Here is a 22,059-nt window from a genome sequence, read left to right on the forward strand (position 1 = left end):
ATAAGATAAACCTCGTCTTTGATTAGAAATGTAAATTCTCTTTCTTGTGTGTAATATGTGGAGTGTCAGATTATTAGAGGGGGGTGAGATGTGAATTGTAGAGATACCAAGCGTAGTATCAGTATCGCATACAAGTGTGATGCATTTGTACTTTTATATATCTGTGTATTTGAATGGGAAATAATAGTAGTTAATGCTTTTTTTGGTATTTATTTTACACAATGCTGCACTGTGGTGAGTGGTTCGCACGCAGGCCACACAGCTAGGAGACCTGGGTTCGATATGCATGTTCTTCCCGTGCATGCAATGGTTTTCTCCGGGTACTCCGGCTACCTCCCACATTCCAAAAACATGCTAGGTTAATTGGCAACTCCAAATTGTCCATAGGTATGAATGTGAGTGTGAATGGTTGTTTGTCTATATGTGCCCTGTGATTGGCTGGTGACCAGTCCAGGATGTACCCCGCCTCTCGCCTGAAGACAGCTGGGATAGGCTCCAGCATGCCAGTGACCCTTGATAGATGGATTTTACACTATTGACTTTATTTTTTTATTTTATTTCCTGCATATTTGAGATTTGACACTTTATTTGGCAGTCCGTGAAGGCACCATAATTGTTGGCATCTATGATAATCTTACATTATCATTCACAGTGGTGAGCAGCATTACATTTTATACTTTAAATGCATTTTAAGCATGCAAGGCATCTGTAGGGCTTAAACCTGGATTGTGTTGCACGGAATGTCAATTAAAGAGAGAAGGGGAGGGGAGTCACTTTTTTTATTGCAAATGTTGATACAAAAATCCAAGGACAACATAGTAAAGATAGTAGGAGGGTTTGGGTGGATTAACACAGTTTTGTGCTAAAGGTTGGGAAGAACAGAACACTGTATGCCAAGAGGGATTCTAGCGTTCTGCGGCGCCTCTACAGTATTGTGAGCAAAAGAAAGGAGAGCAAGGCGGCGGAGGAAACAGGGTGGCGGTAAAGTCGGTGTCTAAAACCGACAGGAGAAAATGGAGGAGGCTAATTAACATATTAACGACCCCACCTTCCTACAGCTTCTGTTGGATAGTCCAAACACTTTGATAAGTATGCAAATGAGAGCAGCACCATCTGAAGGGGGAATAAGCACCGGAGACAGACGACAGAGACGGGAGGGGTAGCGACAAAAAAGGAAACTATGAAGGAAGGAAGGATTGTAGGAAGGGAGGAAGGAAAGAGAAAGGGAGGAAGTAATAGAAAGAAGGCAGCAGTGATACCAAGATGAACACACACACGAAAAAGAAAGAAAAAAAAGGGCACACCAAAAGCAGAAGGAGTCTCGGGGGCTCTAATGAGCTGCTCACAATGTTTGTTTTATTTGCCTTTAATTATCTGGTGTGCGCTGTGGGCCAACGTGTGCGTGCACATGCATGTGATACATATTAACTGGCGCACGTGCAAGGGGAGAATGCGAGAAAAGACCTTCACTTCTTGTATTCTCCTGCTCCTGCTCGGATCGATACGCCAGCAAACCCTGCAGTGATGTGGAATGGCCGTGGGGGCTCAGGCCAGCGGGCATGCAGGCTTGGCGGAGGGGTCCAGAGGTGGGTGGCATTGAGCTGCGACCCAGAGCAGACAGGAGCAAGTAATTATAGCTCAGGATGATCTCTCCCGTTGTGTGCGCAATACAGATGAGGGAAAGCAGGTGTTTCTCAATGGTGAAACAATAGGAATGAAAAAGAGAGGAGTGAGGGTACATTAATGTGTGTGTGTGTTGGAAGAGACACTTGTATTAACAGCCATACTAGGGATTCACCTACACGTTCATCACATTCCACAATTATGTTGAATAATTAAAATGTTTCATTAACTTGATTATTTCCTGTTCGACCATGTTTCAGTCCTGACACCAGCAATTAAAGCCCGGCTGCGCCACTGCCTCTCTCGGCCGGTCGGCGGTAGAGGACAACCTTGTGTCTTTTGTGTGAAAGCACGAATCTGACAGGGGGAAAAATGGGTGTGGGGGGGCTTTGCTGTTATCCTCCATACTTAGCTGTTCTCACAGCACACACCGGGACTGACAAGAAAATCTTAACGATTAGGCTGCAATTATGAAAAGCTGCATTTCCATGGGATTTTTTTTTCTTCTTTGGAGGTTTACCTCTACAATTCGCATTTCAGACATTCAGCTAACATTGATGTCCAATGACATTATGACCACTTGCAAGAACGTTTGTTATTGTTTTTACAAAAGAAAGGCAGTTCCTAAGACAAAGCTCTAAGCAGTGCTGTACATTTTCGTAATATTGTCCACGGCACAGTGGTGCACATGCCACACAGCTAAGAAACTGGGTTTGATTCCCCCGCTCGTTTGTATGTTCACCACGTGTGTCGGTTTTCTCCGGGCACTCCGGTTTCCTCCCACATTCCAAAAACATGCTAGGTTAATTGGCGACTCCAAATTGTCCATAGGTATGAATGTGAGTGTGAATGGTTGTTTGTCTATATGTGCCCTGTGATTGGCTGGTGACCAGTCCAGGGTGTACCCCGCCTCTTACCGGAAGAAAACTGGGATAGGCTCTGAGTGCCCTCAGTTAGGTGATGCCAGTTTCTGTTTGTCAGCATGTTGCCAATAATATAATTTTGCAGAGTAATACGTCAAAATAGCAATGTAGCATTCATTGTTATGTACAATTAGCATTAGCTATCAAACATTACAGATGCACAAGAAATGAAAATGATTATGCAAAAGTCAATGCAGCCGAAGTCAAGACCAACATATTAAAAATGTTTCAGCAATGGACACATTTTCCAATTCTTCATGCAATAATAGTTTAAAAAACAAAAGTGTAGAAACATACATTTTTGTAGTGGAATTCATGACATGGAGCAAAACCCTCAAAGCCGCTACAAGTGATCTGATCAAGGTTGTTAGTTTGTCCATAATCAGAATAATAACGATAAGTTGCATCTCTACACTACGGGGAAGCAAGAGTGACTCAGGATAGGGGAGCTTAATGTCAGCTGACTGATGTCACATGACATCTACAATATGACGTTTAAGCGATGGACCCAAACTACCTTGGCGATCTACCAGTAGCTTGCGATTGAGGTAATGAGCACCCCTATTCATAGAGAGGAAAATCCAGCGGGAGAGCAGCAAGTCAAATATATTTTATGTTCTGCTGAATGAAAGACTGAATATGACTATATACGTAGATGAAAACTTTATTTTTTACAAAAAAAATTTATTCTCTAAATGAGCAAACTGTATTGACATCACTGACTCTGAGTGCGGTTATACACTGCAAACTAGAACCACAATAATAAACATTCAAATGAATAACCTCATGACAATGTCAATCAACAATCCTAAACTTCGTCAGTCGGTCTTTTAATGAAATTGCAAGCTGTGATAACAGTCGGCATATTTATCTGCAGTTTCCGTTGGCCATTGAGCCAGTCAAAACAGAGATTCAAAGCAGCCGCCAGTGATAGATCCTGTGCTTTGTTTGAATGTGATACAGCCAGAAGTGCACTCGCTCAAACAGGCAACATCTAACACAAAAATATCTTCACAAATCTTGGTCTTTGTTCCAAATCAGGGGAATTCTCCTCCATGCATTAACACCATAATTAGCAAAAGCTGTCCCAGTTACATAAGATGGCTCTTTTTGTCTTTTGAAATTGGATTAGCAAAGGAGAAACCATTTCTTTCAAAAAAGAGGGGTGCCGTGTGTGGGGTGGAAGCGTTCGGAAGGAATTTTCTTCCTGCTGCATCGAACACAAATGCAGTCCTCCCCTGATGAGCTCATGCACTGTCGTTATACACCCCAATGAACGTGATTAGCATGGCAGACTGTAAATATGCAAATGACCAAAGAGACGTGGAGGGGAATGTGTGCTCTGATCAGTCGAGCACCCCCCACCCCACCCTTCCTCTCTGCACTCTGAGTTTGAAAGCCTTGACGGGGTTTATTCGGATGGGGTATCAGTTGAAACTATCTTTATTTTTTTTTCTTTCATATAAGAGATTCAACCATGTAATTGGACCTCTGAATGGGAAGAGATACTTTCACCTCCAGTGTCTGCTGGCTGTTGTCAACTGCCAGACACTCAACCCCCCCACACCGCCACCCGACCCCCACAAGCTCTCATTCAGCTGCTGTAAGCGACATTATGCTGGCGTGGTTTTCGTCCACTTAGCCTTCTAGCCCTTTCTAACGAGTCTTTGGTAGGATATCCGAAAGAAGTACAACACCCCGCCAATCAAAGACAACATCATTTCAGGGCTACTTGAAAAACATTGTTGATGTTATTCAGCAGTCAGCATAATATAATAGGAAAGTGCAATACAAATACAGTGTATTATTACAATTAAGCAAACTGTGGTGATAATGCAAAAATGGATCCTTTTGCGGGCCTAATAACTATTTTCAGCAAAATAAGCCAACCACATTTCTCTATACAGTCGTCCCTCATTTATCACAATAAATTGGTTCCACACCCAGCCGCGATAAGTGAATTTATGTGAAGTAGGATTCCTTGTTTACAAATGGAATATTTTCCTAGTTAATCAGCGAAAACCCATTCAAGACCTTCTATATATATATATAAGTGACTTTTAGAGCTATAGTCACTTTTCGACTTGATACATAGATATATTGTCACAACCATAATCTTAAGTGACGCCACCTCCCAGCATGCATTGTGATACTATATCAGAGATGTCTCATTGTGTGGTTTATGTTTTTTAAGTGTGCAGGTGTAGGGGATATATGACTTCCAGTCAGATGTCTGAATGGGTATGGGACTGTGAAAAATTTGGGAAACATTCATTCATTTTCTACCGCTTATCCTCACAAGGGTCGTCTATGCCGGCTGTCTTTGGGCGAGAGGCGGGGTACACTCAAATTCATACCTATATGGACAATTTGGAGTTGCCAATTAACCTAGCATGTTTTTGGAATGTGGGAGGAAAACAGAGTCCCTGGCAAAAACCCACGCATGCACGGGGAGAACTCCACACAGAGATGGCCGAGGGTGGAATTGAACTCGGGTCTCCTAGCTGTGAGGCCTGCACGCTAACCACTCGTCCGCCTTGCAGCCAGTTTGGGAACCATTGTTCTACAAATTATGCGGATGCTTTGTTTGAGCACTAATAATTTTCCAAGTCATACAAAAACCAAACAAAATCAAACAAAAACTGAGGTTACAATGTAATGTGATTTATTGTAAGTGATCTCAATACATTTTAACACAATCCCTTTTCATCTGCCATGAGTACAAGCATACTGCGGTCATATTCCCACTCAATTCTATGTTAGTGTATACAACATATGAGCACAGTCTACATATGTAAACATCCTAAAAGCCATAAGCAGCAATCTTTATGACCCAAACCAGGCTGCTCTACCGAAAGTCAAATGTGTTCGTCCTGAGGACTATCAGCTCTCGGGAGAGAGGGGCCATCGAGCCACATTATCGACATTATAGACGCCTCAGCCTCGAGATAGGCCTCATATTGATCCCCTGATTAATTACTATCTGCAGGCAGCAGAAGAGTGAGCAAGAAGGATCAGTGAGGGAGGAGCCACTGAAATGGCAATGGAGGTAGAGTGCAGGGGATGGCGCGAAGGGAAGCGAGAGGAGGGAGAGTCCACCTATACTATCTATGGGTATCAGCTAAAGGCAACACAGTAGTAATCTTCCAGGTGCAATATTATTTATTGATATAAATAGGCAGGAACCTTATCTTTGCTGCAGCCTCCTAACACATAGTCAAGGACAAATAAAATTCACACATTGCCGGGGTGGATAGAACTTGCAAAGACAAGTAGAGGACACTGAAATAAACAGTTTGGAGCTCCACTGCAGATTATTCCTTATACTGTGTAATTAATGATTAATTCAAGGGAGACTACATACCATATGTATGTGTTAAAATAAGACATACTACATGTTAATTCTTTGACTAACTGACCCGCTATGGCAACTAGTGTGGATTCGTGGGCTGAGTGACTAACATTAATAAACTACAGTACACACACCCTGTGGGCTGCATGCCTCTTTCTCCCGAGAGACTGTGCTGCACTATGTGGAACATAAGCAAATAAACTGTGACAAAGGCTCTGTTAAGCCTTTTAATTGGCGGGTACATTTTAATGGCAAGTAGGTGAGGAAGAGGGCATTGTGTAGGATTTGTGTTTCTGAAGACTCACTAGCTGTTCTAACTGTGTAGCATGCAATGTACTATTTACAAACACTAAATATTTCAAATTAGACTTCAAGACATATACAGTACAAGGCATAGTACAACACATGGTCGTGATTACTGTTCCAGTATGAGCACTAAAGGGCTTTGTGGTCAGGTGGGGTACACCCTGGACTGGTCGCCAGCCAATCACAAGGCACATATAGACAAACAACCATTCACACTCACATTCATACCTATGGACAATTTGGAGTCACCAATTAACCTAGCATGTTTATGGAATGTGGGAGGAAACCGGAGTACCCGTAGAAACCCCCCCACACACTGGGAGAACATGCAAACTTCACATAGAGATGCCAAACGGAGAACCGAATCCAGGTCTTCCCAATCATCTTCCCGATCTCCACACCAACCTTAAACACAACTCTGAACTCCCAAAGTCACTGTCTGTCCGCCCCCTCACCAAGTTCTCCTCGCACTGGAACAAGTTACAGCAGCACACATAAACACAATAAGAACACCCCTAAGAGTTATTGTACTAAATTAATACAATAAGACAATAGCCACTGCAGGAAGTACTGTACAGAACAGGAAGTAAACAAAAGAACAGCAAGGAACTTTCCTTGTGCTGCATAGAGTTAGTCGTTGGCACTTGAGCAGGCGGGGGGCAAGTACAAGGTACGGCCACATACATATGTGTGTAATATTTTGCTCCAACCTGTTGTGATGCATGAATACATACAATAGAAATGAAAACAAGATGAGAGCTTATCTTCAGTGTCAAACATAATGAAAATAATGCTTCTAACATGGCTATTTGTGCACCAAATCAGTCTGCATGTATACATTATAGGCAGTTTTTAGCCAGCTTTCTGGGCTGCAAGAAGCCCTTGAACCTGCCATCATTCTCTGTGGAGTATCGCTGGACATTTTTCCAGGTGAAACACCTGGCAGTTTTAGAGTGTTGCCCTGGAGTTCAGAAGAACTCGGGTGGATAGGGGCCAAGGACACATTGGCTGTCTGCCTTTGGGTCACCATAGGGCGGCAGGGACAGTCGGGTAGACCGAGGTGCGTGGAGATCCAGATGCAGGCTTGTGTAAAGAATGTGATCGTTTCACAAATTCCAATACATGTTGCAGATGTTTCCCGTCTTTGTTATTTCGCAACAGAACAACCTTTGTAATAAACACTATGTGTTTATGTTCATTAAACAACACACATAGTGTTTTGAGGACTAGACATAATTAGTATCATGACTCCAAGATAGTATAGTTGTTCAGTTTGTGCTTTCCACCATGGGACAAAAAAGAGCTCCAAACTAACTGTATTGTTTGTTTTAAAAACAAAATGTCACTGTGGTAAAAATTCACAATTGAAGTACAAAAACCAAAGCTAGGCAGATACAACCTCAGTTAGCGTATGCCCTGATTAGCATATGTTTTGGTTTACATATTTTTTTTGCCTCAGTTTGCATGCATTTCCCATGTAGTGCACAATATGACACGTGTCTCATGTTATTATAGTATAATGGGTAAGCCTAACTGTGCTCTTACGTACATGGAAACATAAACCAGGGGTCAGCTTTGTCGCCCGTCTATGATATCATGAGCGGTTGACTCTGTGGTTCTTTGCTAACACACACACACACAAGTCTCCTTATTACAGATTATGTTTTATTTCTAATTGGAAAAAATTATTTGGTTAAAGTATGGTTCGGTCTGAGACGGACCTTCTGGAACGTATTAATGACTTTAACCAAGGTTCCACTGTATTCTGTAAAAAACTACAATGCAGTCCACAATGTTTAACAAAGAACCATGTCTGTAATGAGAGAAAAACTTTTTCAGTTCCAAATAAAATCTTGAAATGGCAAATGAATATGAAAGAATGAATATGTTCCACCTTCCACCCACTCAACAAGATCTTTAAGGCTGTGGGCGTCAATAGGGAGAAGAAGTTGTGCTGCATGGCTAATGAATTGATAATTGGCTATCACTTTTAACATTATCAAGTAGATGAGACAAAAAGTGAATAATTTAGGTTGTCTAGTTGGAACATTAAAAGTGGAGAAAACCCTCTTGCTAAATATTTCATACGCTGCAATTGTAGTAACGAGATGGAAGTCAGACTTTTTCCATTTTTGTTGTTCATCTTTTGTGACAATTAAAAAGCCCAAGGTGCAAAACTATTCAAACATTTCCCTTTATGATTTGCTACTAAAAAGAGTTTCTTGTATATTTGGTGATAAAACAACGATTAGAGAGTTGGCGTAGCTCCTGGTTGAACAAGATGTCTGAGTGTTTTCAGCTCAGCATGAACACAACATGCTGAGCTGTGGATGTGAGTGCAGGTTTCTTACTGTGTGGTGGCTTGTACGAGTGTCTGTGTCAAGCATGGAGTGGAAATACTTTTGAAATTCAACTGACCTGAATAGCTCTGTTAATGCTGGATCCACGGGCACTGAGAGGGTGAAAGAGAAACATTGGTTAAGAAGGAAGAAAAGATGTCTGATCTCTTTCCTATAAAATATAAAACAGAAACCTGCTGAATATTGAATCAATGGGACCTTTTGCCTATGTAATGCAATGAACCAAATTCATGTTGGTGAAAATATGTGTGCGCATATCCGAAATAGTTTGTGTATATTTTCTAATATACCAACCGAAGCAAGCACTTTTTAAACTTTTTTTTCTTTGCACATACACTAGATCCTTGAACATATTCAATGTTTTTTTTCAACAAAAATAGACCTTTTTCTCATCTCAATCACAATGAGTTGGTAATAACTTATATATATATATATATATATATATATATATGGGTAAAATGGACAAAAGCCCACACATTTTAAATATAAATGTGTTCATGGTTCACTAATAATGGTTTTTCGTCAAATGTTGAAATGTGGGACTCTGTTTGGCAGTCTTTGAATGCACCGTTGTTGTCTGTTGTGAGACAGAAAAGTTTGTTTGGCGACTGATGCACTAGCTAGGTTAACATTTGCAGAACCTTCATAATGATATATTTTATAAACAAAACTACTATGTGAGGCATATTTTGGTCTCAAACCTGTTTTTTTGTTGTGAGTGACCAATGGCAAGTAAAGAGAAAACGGGAAGGTTTGGGAACTGAATGTAGTGTTATAACAGTCACTTTCATTGCAGATACTATCAGAGGAGAACTTCATGTCAAACTAACAGGAGGGTTTCAAGGGGGTGGGCCATGTGTCAAAAATACGCATTTTTATAAGCGGTTTTCCGTTTTCCGGGATCAACTATAATGGTATTGAAATATTGTGGTGGTATTATTGTATTATTGCTCGCTCGCTATCTTGTGTTTATTCAGAAATGCATTAATTAATAAATGATCGCAGTTTCGTGGTAGACTACGGTCTGTTACTCAAAACATATTGAAATACAAGTAAATATGCAGTACTGCAGTCACTAGGTGGCAGTAGAGACACACAACATGGACGCAAAAACATTACGTTGCATTATATTACTTTAACTCAGCAGGCAGCCATGGCATGTCCAACATAATAGAGTGAAGAAAGTTATCCTCCTAGTCAGTGTGGAAGTGGTAGATTTTTGGCTTAGGTTTAGAAGAAAAAAAATTCAACATTAACTAGTTAGCTCTCTAGCTTGCTGTTGGCACATCCATAAGAGTTGTAAACAATGAATAATAGGAGAATATTGTACTTATGTACAATATAAAACAGATCCCAAGAGTTGAATATAAAGTTGACATACCATTAAACAAAACAAAGTCATAAAAGGGTCCATGTAGATAACAGCAGCTATATCTCACACAGGAGATCAAGCTAAAAACACAAAAACATATTTGTCTCCTGAAAACTACACTTTGGGAAAAAAATAAGTGATTGAATACATTTGGTTAAAAAAAACAAAAAGTATTTTTTTCTGTTTTGTAGTAAATAATAATCAACAATTAACATAAATTAAGGGATGGGGATGAAGTGTTTAAAATACATCATTCTGGACACACAGATGGTCTAGGAACCGTTTCTGGTCTACTTTGACTGACGAGCTGGGGCTCAACCGGGGGTCATGTGATCACCACCACCACCGATTTAGCGCTTGATTTAGTTGGTGTTAGAACAAGGGTCAGTTCTTTATTTCTCAGTCTGTCAAAGATGTTTGACACCCTCTTTTTTTAAGTGAGGGGACATAAAGAATGCATCAAAAAGTCCTCTAATTCTAATTTTTCCTCTATAAGCGTACCAAAGTCACATGGGTAGTTGCAGTAATTGAGTATGCTGTTAGTTGGACAATTTCCCTTTGGACTATGTATTGTTTTGTGCATGTTTTGACAGTATTTGATGTGTAACACAGATTTAAAGTGTGTTTGTGTGGTCTAGATGGGAAAAAAAAGGAGGTGTGGATGCACAGTGACACAAGCAACTGAAGTGTGACAGTCTGCGAGAAGTGCGGCGGTGTGTGTAAAATCTATATGTGCCAGTGTGTTTGGCTGTTGGGGGAGTGAAGGTCACCCTGAATGGCTGTGTGTATCAGTGCGGATACCTTTGGAGCGTGTGCGATGGCGCTTATCGTCTGCATCCACCTCCATCTGCAGAGAAGGCACAAACAAGCTGTTAAGCACCGACTGCAGACAGCATCACTAAATTAGCTTTCATTTAGATACACGTTCTTTCCGATTCACAGCGCTCTCGTACGTTTGTCGAGGATGGGGTGGGGTGGGTGTGACTGAAAACATCTGGATTTTGTAGTTAAATCATATTTAAATCATATTATACATTTTTGTAAATGTGATCAATAACATGATTTGGCTGCAGTCGTCCAAAAACACAAAATAGAAACATTCAACTCAACAATAAAAAAGGGTCTTCCTAAGAACTTGGGTCTTTATGCTTTTTATCCCCATTTTTGCTGTTATTTTCTTTTTAATTAATTTAAAACTGTCAACTCTCTTCGTAAATAATATGCAGGATTTTTTCCTCACAATACTATGACTTAATTTTCATAATATTTTGACTGTAATTCCGTAATTTCCCCCAAATTACAAGTTTATTTTTGAGTTTCTGATAAGATAATGACTTTATTATGTCATTATGATTATGATTATGGCATTATGATCGGCAGCTTTAGGATCCTATTAAGGTTATTGTGATCAATGAAGCAGAGTCATCAAGCAGCTACGAAGTACTGCATAATATCATTTTATAGCTGCTTTTTCACTTATAATATATCATGATAATAATAAAAATAAGATACATTTGTTTGGAAGACATTATTTCGAGTTGAATTCTTACATTTGGAAATAATTATGATGGCTAACCCTCATGTATATGTACTACATACTGTTTAGGTATGTAAACTATTGTAAACATGTACATTCATTCATAACAATCAATCCATTGAGCATCTATTAATAGGTACTCATCCATTCATAGGCTTCCATTGGCTTCACTATAGACCCAATCAAAAGTTAGCATGCCTTTACCTTCAAAAGCCCAAGAAAGTGTGCCCTAACATTTAACTAGTACTGTCCTTTCACATGCATGTCAAGATATCCTGTATGATTGATTCCCAGCTCGATCCCAAGTATGTTTGGCGATTTGTGCTGCAGTATGAAGGTCTCCCCACTTCCCAACAACACATAAATTGTTTAAGGGTCTGAACACCTCTGAACTCATATTTTTAGATGTTCCTAAATATTCATGCCGGCTGGGTTTAGAAGATAACAGGGGCCACGACCCTGTTTGGATGTCTCTTTTATTAAACATGATTTATTAATACTACACTTAGGCCTGTCGAGCCCTTCAATCTTAATGGTCTGTTTCTTTATGAATGCCCATAAATGTTTCAACGGGAGGAAAATAAAATGATGAAAGGCAAGGATACCTTGTAAATATTAGCAGGTAAGTTGGGACGGAATGACCTCAAGTCTTTTTTTGGGTGGAGGATGAGAGGATAAATATGTCGCTGGACAAATGACAGATGATGATGAGCAACTGCCCAGTCAGAAAACTCTTCCATACTGTGCAGCCTACATGTAGAAAAGTTAGGACGGTGACATTGGGCAAACTTTCTGCTGGTGAGCCGCTTAGAGCACAGAACATAACTTCCCTACAGCAGGATGACATTTCATTAAGGTTTAAAAAAATATTGATCTAATTATTGCTGAGGCCTTGTAAAGACTGGCCATAATGTCAACCCTTTATAACAACATTTTATGACAATCACTGGACTTTTGTAACTAATTATAATTATACTAATTATCGTTAAGTGTCAAGGGCCGCATACTGAAAAATGAAAGAATGCAGGGGCCTCTTTAATATTTTGTACACCAACACATTTAGATATGCTCAAATGTTACATCTGGAAAAAATGGATTCCAGCTTTGTGATATATTGTAGGTTATTAGTATGAACTTTGTATTTGCTCCATTTTTTCTTCCAGTTTTTTATTTTCCAAATATATTAAATTTTTCATTTAATTTTTTTTTATATTATGACATTATTCCCATAATAATTTTCAAGTTTTCTCTTGTAAAAAATGTGTTTTGATTGTTAGAATACCCCTTTTATTAAATTAATATTTATACATTATCAAAAAATTCAGCTGTTTTGTTTTAAATTACTGCCGTTTTTTCTTCAAAATTTTTGTCTCGTAATTATGATTTTATTTTGATTTTTTAAATGTTTTTTCTCAAAATGTTACTTAAAATGTCTTTAATATTTCAGCTTTATGCTAGTAAAATTTATTTTTTTCCTTATAATATTACAATGTTTCTCTTGTAAAATTAAAAAAATCTTTACTGTTGTTGTTGTTTTTGTTCATTTTTAAAATAGATTTTTTTTAGAGTGTATTAAAAAATCCAACCAAAAAAAAAAGGCCGGTTTATGTGGTTTCTGTAAGTTTAAAATTCTACCGAGTTGTGAGTGAACAAACGTGCTGAAATTATCCAAAATTGTTAGACACTCGCAGGATGCAGTTTCAAACACAGCTTGCGCCAAGAGTGAGCAGAGCGTCAACAGTGAGCAAATGCATTATCTAAATAAAACAGCACAACAATCACGTCAGCAGTGGAAGCCTTGTCGACTCCTGTTGCCTTCCTTAAAACCTCCTCATGAGATTTGGAGCCTGGAAGCATGCTTGGCAGCCCAGCTCAACATGTTGGAGAAGCCTATAGATGCAGTTTTGTTTTTTTTATCGCTGTGTCTGGACACTTTGGGAAAATGAAGACTGGTCTGCATATTTAGGATAAGGAGGAAGCCAATGGCATCTCTCCATATTCCAATTATATCCGTACAAAGATAAAATGTAAAAAAAAAAAAAATGCTCTTATGGTCTTAGCCTTGCTATATAGCCGTGGAAGTCCATGGAGTGATGCAAAATTAATACAACATTCTGTACATCTCTTTGATTCCAAGCTCAATTATTCTGATTAAAGAAATGTAGAAAGCACATATTTGTATGAGGAAGTATGTTTTTCAAAGTTATGTATACTATCCGATTTAGACCAAAACTTGATTTTCATCCTAATTTAGGAAGCGGTTTGTAAGCCAAGGACTACCTTTTCTTAGTTAAGCTTCATTCGAAAGTAGAGCACACGGCACAAAAAAAACAACCAATATAATACGTAAGCAAAAATGAATAAACTACATGAATGATCAGGTAAGAATCTGAAAAACTAAAAAATAATAATTTGGTGAGAAGTAACAATATTATTATCTCTGAAAAATGGTAAGGAAACAGACTCAAATACAGCACTGACATCCTGTTTACGTGGTTGTGTGTGCTTTGAATTTTGGTAATGATGGGGGATGGGATGAGAAAGCATCCGTCAAAACATGTCACACAGTTATCAGTTTCTCTTTGTTTCACCTTCAACTTTTGGAAGAATGTGTTTTACACATATGGCAACCAACCCCACCCTCACACACAAAGTCATTCACTCTCACACATTGGTATTCCATCCAGTGCAGCACTACAGAGCCACCAAACCTGCACCGGCATTATCGAATTTCTCTGCAAATAGCCACGCCATGCATCATCTAGTGACAGAAAACGTGTGCCAACCCAATGCTAAGTGCATCTGAATTAGTGTGAAAGGCTGTGGAGATCTGCACGTCTGAGTGGGCACTGAGAGAGAGTGAACGGCCAGAGTGAAGAGAACGACTAAGGAAGATGGAGACAGAAATCTGGTGAGGAAAAAACGGTCTTGGCGTGTGAAGTCTTTTTTTTTGAACACGTAGAGCTGCGATCAGAATGTCATCAGACCAACTCATTATGTGGTAATAACATCTGTGCTTGTCATATACAATCATTCCTCAACATTTTCTGGTTCAAATTTTGTGGCTTCACTCTATTGCAATTATTCCAAAATATATAAATTCACGAATCATGCTGTTTCTAGAATACAATTATTAGTAAAAATTGCATTGTTCAACTAATATTATATATATGTTGCCTCATTAGGCAGCTTCAAGCATAAAATTCAATAATTATTTCACACTACTTCCTGTCCGCCACTCACTCTGCGCCCTCAGGGAACACATTTATAGCAACACACACAAGTCTTATTATGTTTTCTACATTATGTAATACAAGTGTAAAGGTGACTAGGGGGTTGTTAGTATATGTCCAGAGGGCTCTAATAATGTTAAAACCTTAATTTGAAGGTCTTAAACAGGTTTTCTATGCTCTATGAAGGGATTATTGTATTGCTATACATTGCAATGGTGTTTGTCTGCTAGTAGGAAGTTCTAGAGTAACGCAGTCGACCATGTATGTTGACGTCGACTTCAACGTGCACTTTCTAATAATAATAGCAGCAAAAACATGGTGGACCGGGACTGGTTGGCGATATTAGCAGGGCTGTCTTAAGTGGGTTCCACTGCAGTTCCATCAAATGTAATCACATTCAAATTAAATATGCAATGACGAATCAGGTAGGGCGACACGGCGGTCGAAGGGCGGCACGGCGGACGAGTGGTTAGCGCGCAGACCTCACAGCTAGGAGACCAGGGTTCAATTCCACCCTTGGCCATCTCTGTGTGGAGTTTGCATGTTCTCCCCGTGCATGCGTGGGTTTTCTCCGGGTACTCCGGTTTCCTCCCACATTCCAAAAACATGCTAGGTTAATTGGCGACTCCAAATTGTCCATAGATATGAATAGCGTGAATGGTTGTTTGTCTATATGTGCCCTGTGATTGGCTGGCGACCAGTCCAGGGTGTACCCCGCCTCTCGCCCGAAGACAGCTGGGATAGGCTCCAGCAACCCCCGTGACCCTCGTGAGGAAAAGCGGTAGAAAATGAATGAATGAATGACGAATCAGGTTTCAGTTTTTTATGTGACTCATTGCCATTGTATCGTATGTATAGCAACTTATATGATAAGTTTTAATGACAAGATGTGTCAATGTAAACAATATTGGAATGTGTTTAGGTACGTATACAGAAGGGTTTGCATCTACCTGCAATGGTTTGGGGTTGAGACAGTTCTTCCAGACCTCTGCTTCCACCTTGACCTCCTGGCTTTTTTCTTGGAGAGGAAATGCTCACCACGTCTCCTCCAGATTCATTTTCTACAAGGAATAAAGACGATGGAGAACATACACCATTAAAATCATGCCCATAACAATCCTAATTCACACGAGGCGTCTGATATTTCCTTTTTCTCCTTTGACTCCAGCTCATGAATAGTCATATAGCATCAGCTATGCGGCGCACGCCGGAGCCGATGCAGATTTCCGCCATGGAGACGGCCGCTTGTCATGTGCGATAGGCTTTGGCAACATGTGGTAATTAGCTAGATCTATCATCTTCTGCAGGAAGTGGGGACAAATATAGCTAATGATCCGTGCCTGCCTCCATGATTTTTCTTCTCAGCTCCCCATCCTTCGCAGAGTTGCAGAAGGAAAGGAAATGGAATGGGAGGGTGGGAAAAGTAGTCCCTCTCCGTCAAAAAAAAAGGTCAAATTAGATACAAATAAATGAAGACAGAGATATGAGAGGATATAGAGATGTTCCTTGAACACTGCCTGTCTCTTTCCTTCCCTCTGATGCTGCTAATTAAACATTGAGAGAAAACAGATGCTGCATACAGATTTTTAAAAAAATGACAGCCACTTTTGGGAGGGTGCAGACTGCCCATCACACACACACACACACACACAGTCACAGCCCATCTCAAAGTAGCTCCAATCAAAACAATCATTGGTCCCTCAGGACAAACACAACCGTGGGCATGCAGTGAGTGTGCAGACTTCCTGTTGTGTGTTATGTAAAAGGAGCGGTGGCGGTTACATGCTTAAGTGGACTTTACTTTGGACCAGTAGGGGGTTGCATTTGTGCTTTTCATCACACACACACACACACACACACAAATACATCCGTTGTTCCCATTTATTGTCAGATCCCCTTGTACTGTGAATACTAATCAAACAAGGCAACAAATGAAACAATGGACTGCATTGTCCTATACAGAAGTGTCACATTGTGCATTCCGTTGCAGAAACCACCACTGTAGTGTACCGCGTTTATTCTGACGATTGTTATTTTTGAAGACTTGGCAGTATTTATAATGACAAAGGAAAGGCAACTTCCATAAATGCATCCATGTTAATTTGTTATGCAGGTGTAACTTCAATATTTTTGTTCATATTCTGTCTATAACACACATGCACACACACACACACACACACACACACACATCCACACAGTGGCCTCTTGGTCATTATAATCAGGGTGTAAGTGATGGCTCTGTCCTCTGATGAAGGTCTTCATGTGGAGGCTGATGACAAATCACAGCTCTCTGACTCTTCATCAGGACACATCCCACATTCCCCTGGTGTGTGTTCCCATGTGTGTGTGTGTGTGTGTGTGTGTGGAAACCAGAATGCAGGGGGGGATTTCACAAAAGAAGCCAGTGTGAAAGAAACACAATAGAATTGGGTAAAATACAACCTGCCGCAGCTTGTGTGCAATGTGTGCAAGGTATTCTGGTCATGGAGTTGAGGCGCTTGTGTGCTAGTTTCAGTACCAAGGACAGCGACAGACGTGGCGCAGGGAGGGAATAATAGACCTCCAGCTGCAATGGGGGCACACCCACAGAGAAGGCACACACACACACACACACACACACACACACACACACACAATACTGTGCAATCGCACACATGAAGGCAGTTATAGAACACACACGCACAAGCTAATCTCATCCTTTCCTTTTGTCACAAAGAAAGATGGGATTCCACAAGCGTGTGTGTGTGTGTGTGTGTGTGTGTGTTCCTGGAAGATTGAGAAGCACCGTGTCTGTCCTGTGCTAGCCTCCCGTGCGATCAAAGCCAGGATATGCACCACAAACAGCCAGGAAAGACCGTCTGCTCCATCAGCCACAAACATGCACTAACACACGACAATGAAAAAGCCTTTCTGTATGGGGGATGTTTGGAGATGTAATGTCTGCTGTCACATTTCCTTTGACACATATTGTACATGACAGGAGTTTAAAACCCCTCTCTCAAAGACACTCACAGAAATCATACCCATTATTTAAAGAAAACGTACATGCGACACTTGAGGACAATAGGGTAGGGAGGAATGCTTTATTCATGTGATGGGTATGGGCACACACACACATACACACACATACACGCACATACACAGACACGCACACACCAAACCTCGTCTCCAGGCTCTGATGGAGACCGAAGCTGCCTGACCTACATTCTGGCAGATATGTATACAGGCAGGCATAGAGGAGATGAAATCTCCCTCTCTCTCTCTCTCTCTCTCTGTTCTATATCCTGTGTTCTCTTTGTGCACCGCACACACCCTGCACACACACTTACAAATGATTTCTTAGCCTGAATGTCATCATGTTCCAGATGAAACTGGCAATTTTCAGAGCAGCTACATGTGTTTGATGGATTTCCGGCCGAGTTGAAGGTTAGATTTGTGTATCTCTTTCTCTGTTGCATATCAAAGATCTCCTGAGTTGTGTGCACGTCATTTCATTTTCACACCAAAAAAGCACGAAGAGACAAAAGCCAAAGATGGGACATCTGCGTACAAATTCAAGTGTATTATTAGTGGATGTTTGCTGGACTTCCCCCCCCCGTATGGGCACATTTGTGTCTTTGTGTCATCACACTGTGCCCTTTCAATCAATGGCTCCATTGGACTGGACAGCAAAGCACAGACTCAAAAAAAAAAAAAAAGAGCAAAGAGTACACACACATGCAGGGTATTTAAGGTTTATTACCCCTCAAATCCCCTTGCATGGATCTCCTAATAGAGTGAGAGCGCAGAGCTTGGCTGGGGGAAGATCCCTACAATGATTCATATTTTGGCTATTTTGGGGAGATCTCTCTGAATGTTTACTCAGAAGTTCCCCGCACACAGACAGTATCAAAATAAAAAGTGCATCTCCTGAACAAATACTGATACAGCAGAAACCAAGGGAACTGTCTCTTTGTGGAAACAAATCTCCGAGTCGGAACAAAAGCTTCAAGAATTGGACTGATGTCCCATAATGTTCTGACCTTAATGTTGACAAAGCTAAAGATACATGTTTCCATTATACTAATATAACAGCTGGTGCAACATTCACTTGTATATGATTCAGTAGTGATAGTTTTATTCTACAGACATTCTGGAATGGAATCCTTATGAATATAAGACTGCAGCTAGTGATTATTTTAGTAATCGAGTAATCCATCCATCCATTTTCTATGGGTATGCTGGGGGTATGCTGGAACCTTCATCGAATAATCTATTGATTATTGTGTTGGATCAATCAAGTCATTGGATAAAAGCAAGGGTCCTCAATTATATTTGACCAAGGGTCGGAATTTTCTGAGGCAGACACTGTGAGAACCAAATGGTATACTTCTCTGGTTAGATTAGATTAGATTGTTTACATTCAAAAGCAAAATTTGTTCTCAATCAGAAATCACTCCACACACTTTATTGTTCTCTGGTTCTACCATATCTTACTTATTGTGTGGAAATATGGGGTAATAACTATAAAAGAAATGTTCACTTGCTAAATGTACTGCAAAAAAGGGTAGTAAGGATAATTCATAATGCCGCCTACAGAGAACATACTTATTTCTAAAATCACAAATTCTTAAACTTGCTGATATAGTTAATCTTCAAACAGCATAAGGCTAAAAATAACCAATTACCTAAAAATGAGCTAATTCAAGAAACAATACAAGCAGTTGATGTTTGCTAAATACAAAGATGAAGAGTCTTGAACCAGTCATGATGTGCTATATATATCACTATATTGACACTTACTATGGTACCCATTATGTTATTGTATGGTCATATCACCTCGTACTTCGGTATGTGATAAAAATTACATATAAATAAAATAAAAAAAAACTATATTGGGAAAGCAGGAAGTGAACAAATGTAACTGTTACTGATTGTAAAAGTACCAGATGGAGGGGTAGGATTTAATAAGCTTTGCTTCTTCCTACTCCTTTTGGACATGTGGAACTGTGAACTGATTATGTGATGCATTCAATTGTAATCTGATGCATGTTCAAATGAAATAAAACCATTAACATTACCATAACATAATAGGGCTATTGAAAAGGTTTAATCAAACAGATGTGGCCCAATGTTTTATCATGTGTATGTTTAGGCAAATAGACCATTACAGCTATTATTTTTTCTTACAAATGCAAACCATCAACAATGGAATTTCAGTTTTAATATGAACACCTTAACAATGAAAAATGTAAGTGAAAAGAAACCAGAGTGCAGCCTAAAATCAAATACAAAAAATATTTACAGTAGCCGTTGTTGCTCTGTAAATACTAATGCTTTCTGGTAATGTGCCGCAGTATCGGTGTAGTGATGTTGTGGAATGCCAGCTCTGTTTGACAATACAAACATCGCAACCACGTTGTCTGTCTCTTTGAGTGAAATGATCCCAAACTTTTGACAGTTTCTGTCGTTTCCTTCGGGATCCGCTCCTCTCTATCTTCTTCGTCACTGTTTTCTTTTGAGCCACCCATGTCTATTGCCACTCTACACTGTTCTCCACCACGCACAACACGGCACACATGCCACCGCTCTCATGTGCATATCTGTGCATTATTCCATTCCAATTCTTTATGAAATTGGCACCAGTGAATATTGTCCCCGGCGGCACAGCGGTCGAGTGGTTAGCGCGTAGACCTAGCGAGGAGACCAGGGTTCAATTCCACCCTCTGCCATCTCTGTGTGGAGTTTGCATGTTCTCCCCGTGCATGCGTGGGTTTTCTCCGGGTACTCCGGTTTCCTCCCACATTCCAAAAACATGCTAGGTTAATTGGCGACTCCAAATTGTCCATAGGTATGAATGTGAGTGTGAATGGTTGTTTGTCTATATTTGCCCTGTGATTGGCTGGCGACCAGTCCAGGGTGTACCCTGCCTCTCGCCCCAAGTCAGCTGGGATAGGCTCCAGCACCCCCGCAAAAAAGCGGTAAGTGAGGAAAAAGCGTTAGAAAATGAATGAATGAATATTGTCCCGATCCGATGAATTCTACAATGTTTTTCAATACATTATATAAATACAACATAAATCCCTATCCCCTAAATACTTCCAAATTATACAGTATATCATATAATCCTAATCAGTTACTGTTATTACGCAATTATTCAATTAAGTAGTCCAATGAGCTCCAACACAAAAAGCCGAAACCTGGAAAATATATATTTTTTTTACCTTTGCCCATCATCCATAATCCTTATGTGAGACAAGAACCCACGTCTTTCACTTGTCTGTTTGTACTGGATATGTTCTGGATAGCAGTTTTTCCACTATGAATGCAGGTAATGGGGATTCACCTGTTTTTCCTAGAAACAATGCTTCATTTACATACATTCATTCACTTAATATTAATCAAGCTATAGCGACATTGTTATTGTAGGAGCTAACACATTGGAACTGCTTTCCTGGTGTAGTGACACAGCACCTTGCGCCAATGTTGCGCCATTTCTCCTTGCCCACGCAACTTCGAAAACCTGTAGCTCATCCTCCAAAAGCCACTTTCATTATTAGCTTGAGTTATTATGATGGATGCTCTCCCTGATGTAACTGTCCGATTTATCTGATCATGGGTCAGGAGCTGGAGAGCTGCAGAGGCTTGGTGTTGGAAAACTGACCTGGAATGGAACATGTGACATGGACAAGAACACCAGCAAGTCCCAGTGCTCCCTTCTGCAGCTAAGTACGGTCAGCAAAATAAGAGGCACATCCCTAAGTGTGTAAAACTTGGCTGTCCTTAAAGGGGACCTAATATGCACATTTTACAGCCCTTTGTATCAAGTTTTGGACTCCTCTAGACCTTTCTAAATCTTCCAGAATCTGTACCTGTTCATTGGCTTTCCAAAATGGTCAGTTTTAATTTAGTTAATTTTAGCACGCCCACCCCACTGTGATTGGTCACACTCTGTGCTAACACAGTGAAATTTTGCAGCAGAACCAAGGAGGTCAAGTCTACAGCTACTTGTACTCTGGAACACCCATATAAGGAAGTCCGGCTCACTGTGATGTCACAGGAGAACACAAAATTGTAACAACATTTAGAGGTAGACATTTAATATAGAGTTAGTCTAACATAAGTCATCATAATGTTAGGTTTTTGTAATGAGCCAACACTGCGGGAAGAGAATCCAGCTCAGGTTCATTGCCAGGATACCAGAGCATTTCTTAATGCAGCAAATGTCCAGCTATAATATCACTTTAAATTCACTTTATAAATCAAACTGTCTCATACCAAAAAGGTGATTCTTTGTTGGGCTGTATGACACAGAGGTGAAAGAAGCAAGCCGGCAATGAAGTGGACTAGGTCTTTATGACCAAAGAGGAAAAT

The 22,059-nt window shown here is 40.2% G+C and overlaps 1 protein-coding gene across 3 annotated transcripts in view; it reads right to left on the reverse strand.

The window, feature by feature from the left end:
* Positions 1 to 22,059, reverse strand: part of myt1lb (myelin transcription factor 1-like, b) — a 131,676-nt gene that overhangs the window by 76,652 nt on the left and 32,965 nt on the right. For all 3 annotated transcript variants that reach the window (XM_058091313.1, XM_058091311.1, XM_058091312.1), the window contains exons 2-4: positions 15,657 to 15,767; positions 10,738 to 10,783; positions 8,623 to 8,656 (exon numbers count right to left, since the gene is read on the reverse strand). In XM_058091313.1, coding sequence (XP_057947296.1) covers positions 8,623 to 8,656; positions 10,738 to 10,783 — 80 coding nt within the window. In that variant the 5' untranslated portion in view covers positions 15,657 to 15,767. The remainder of the gene's footprint in view (positions 1 to 8,622; positions 8,657 to 10,737; positions 10,784 to 15,656; positions 15,768 to 22,059) is intronic.

This window comes from Doryrhamphus excisus, chromosome 13, assembly GCF_030265055.1.
Source record: "Doryrhamphus excisus isolate RoL2022-K1 chromosome 13, RoL_Dexc_1.0, whole genome shotgun sequence".
NCBI lineage: Eukaryota > Metazoa > Chordata > Actinopteri > Syngnathiformes > Syngnathidae > Doryrhamphus > Doryrhamphus excisus.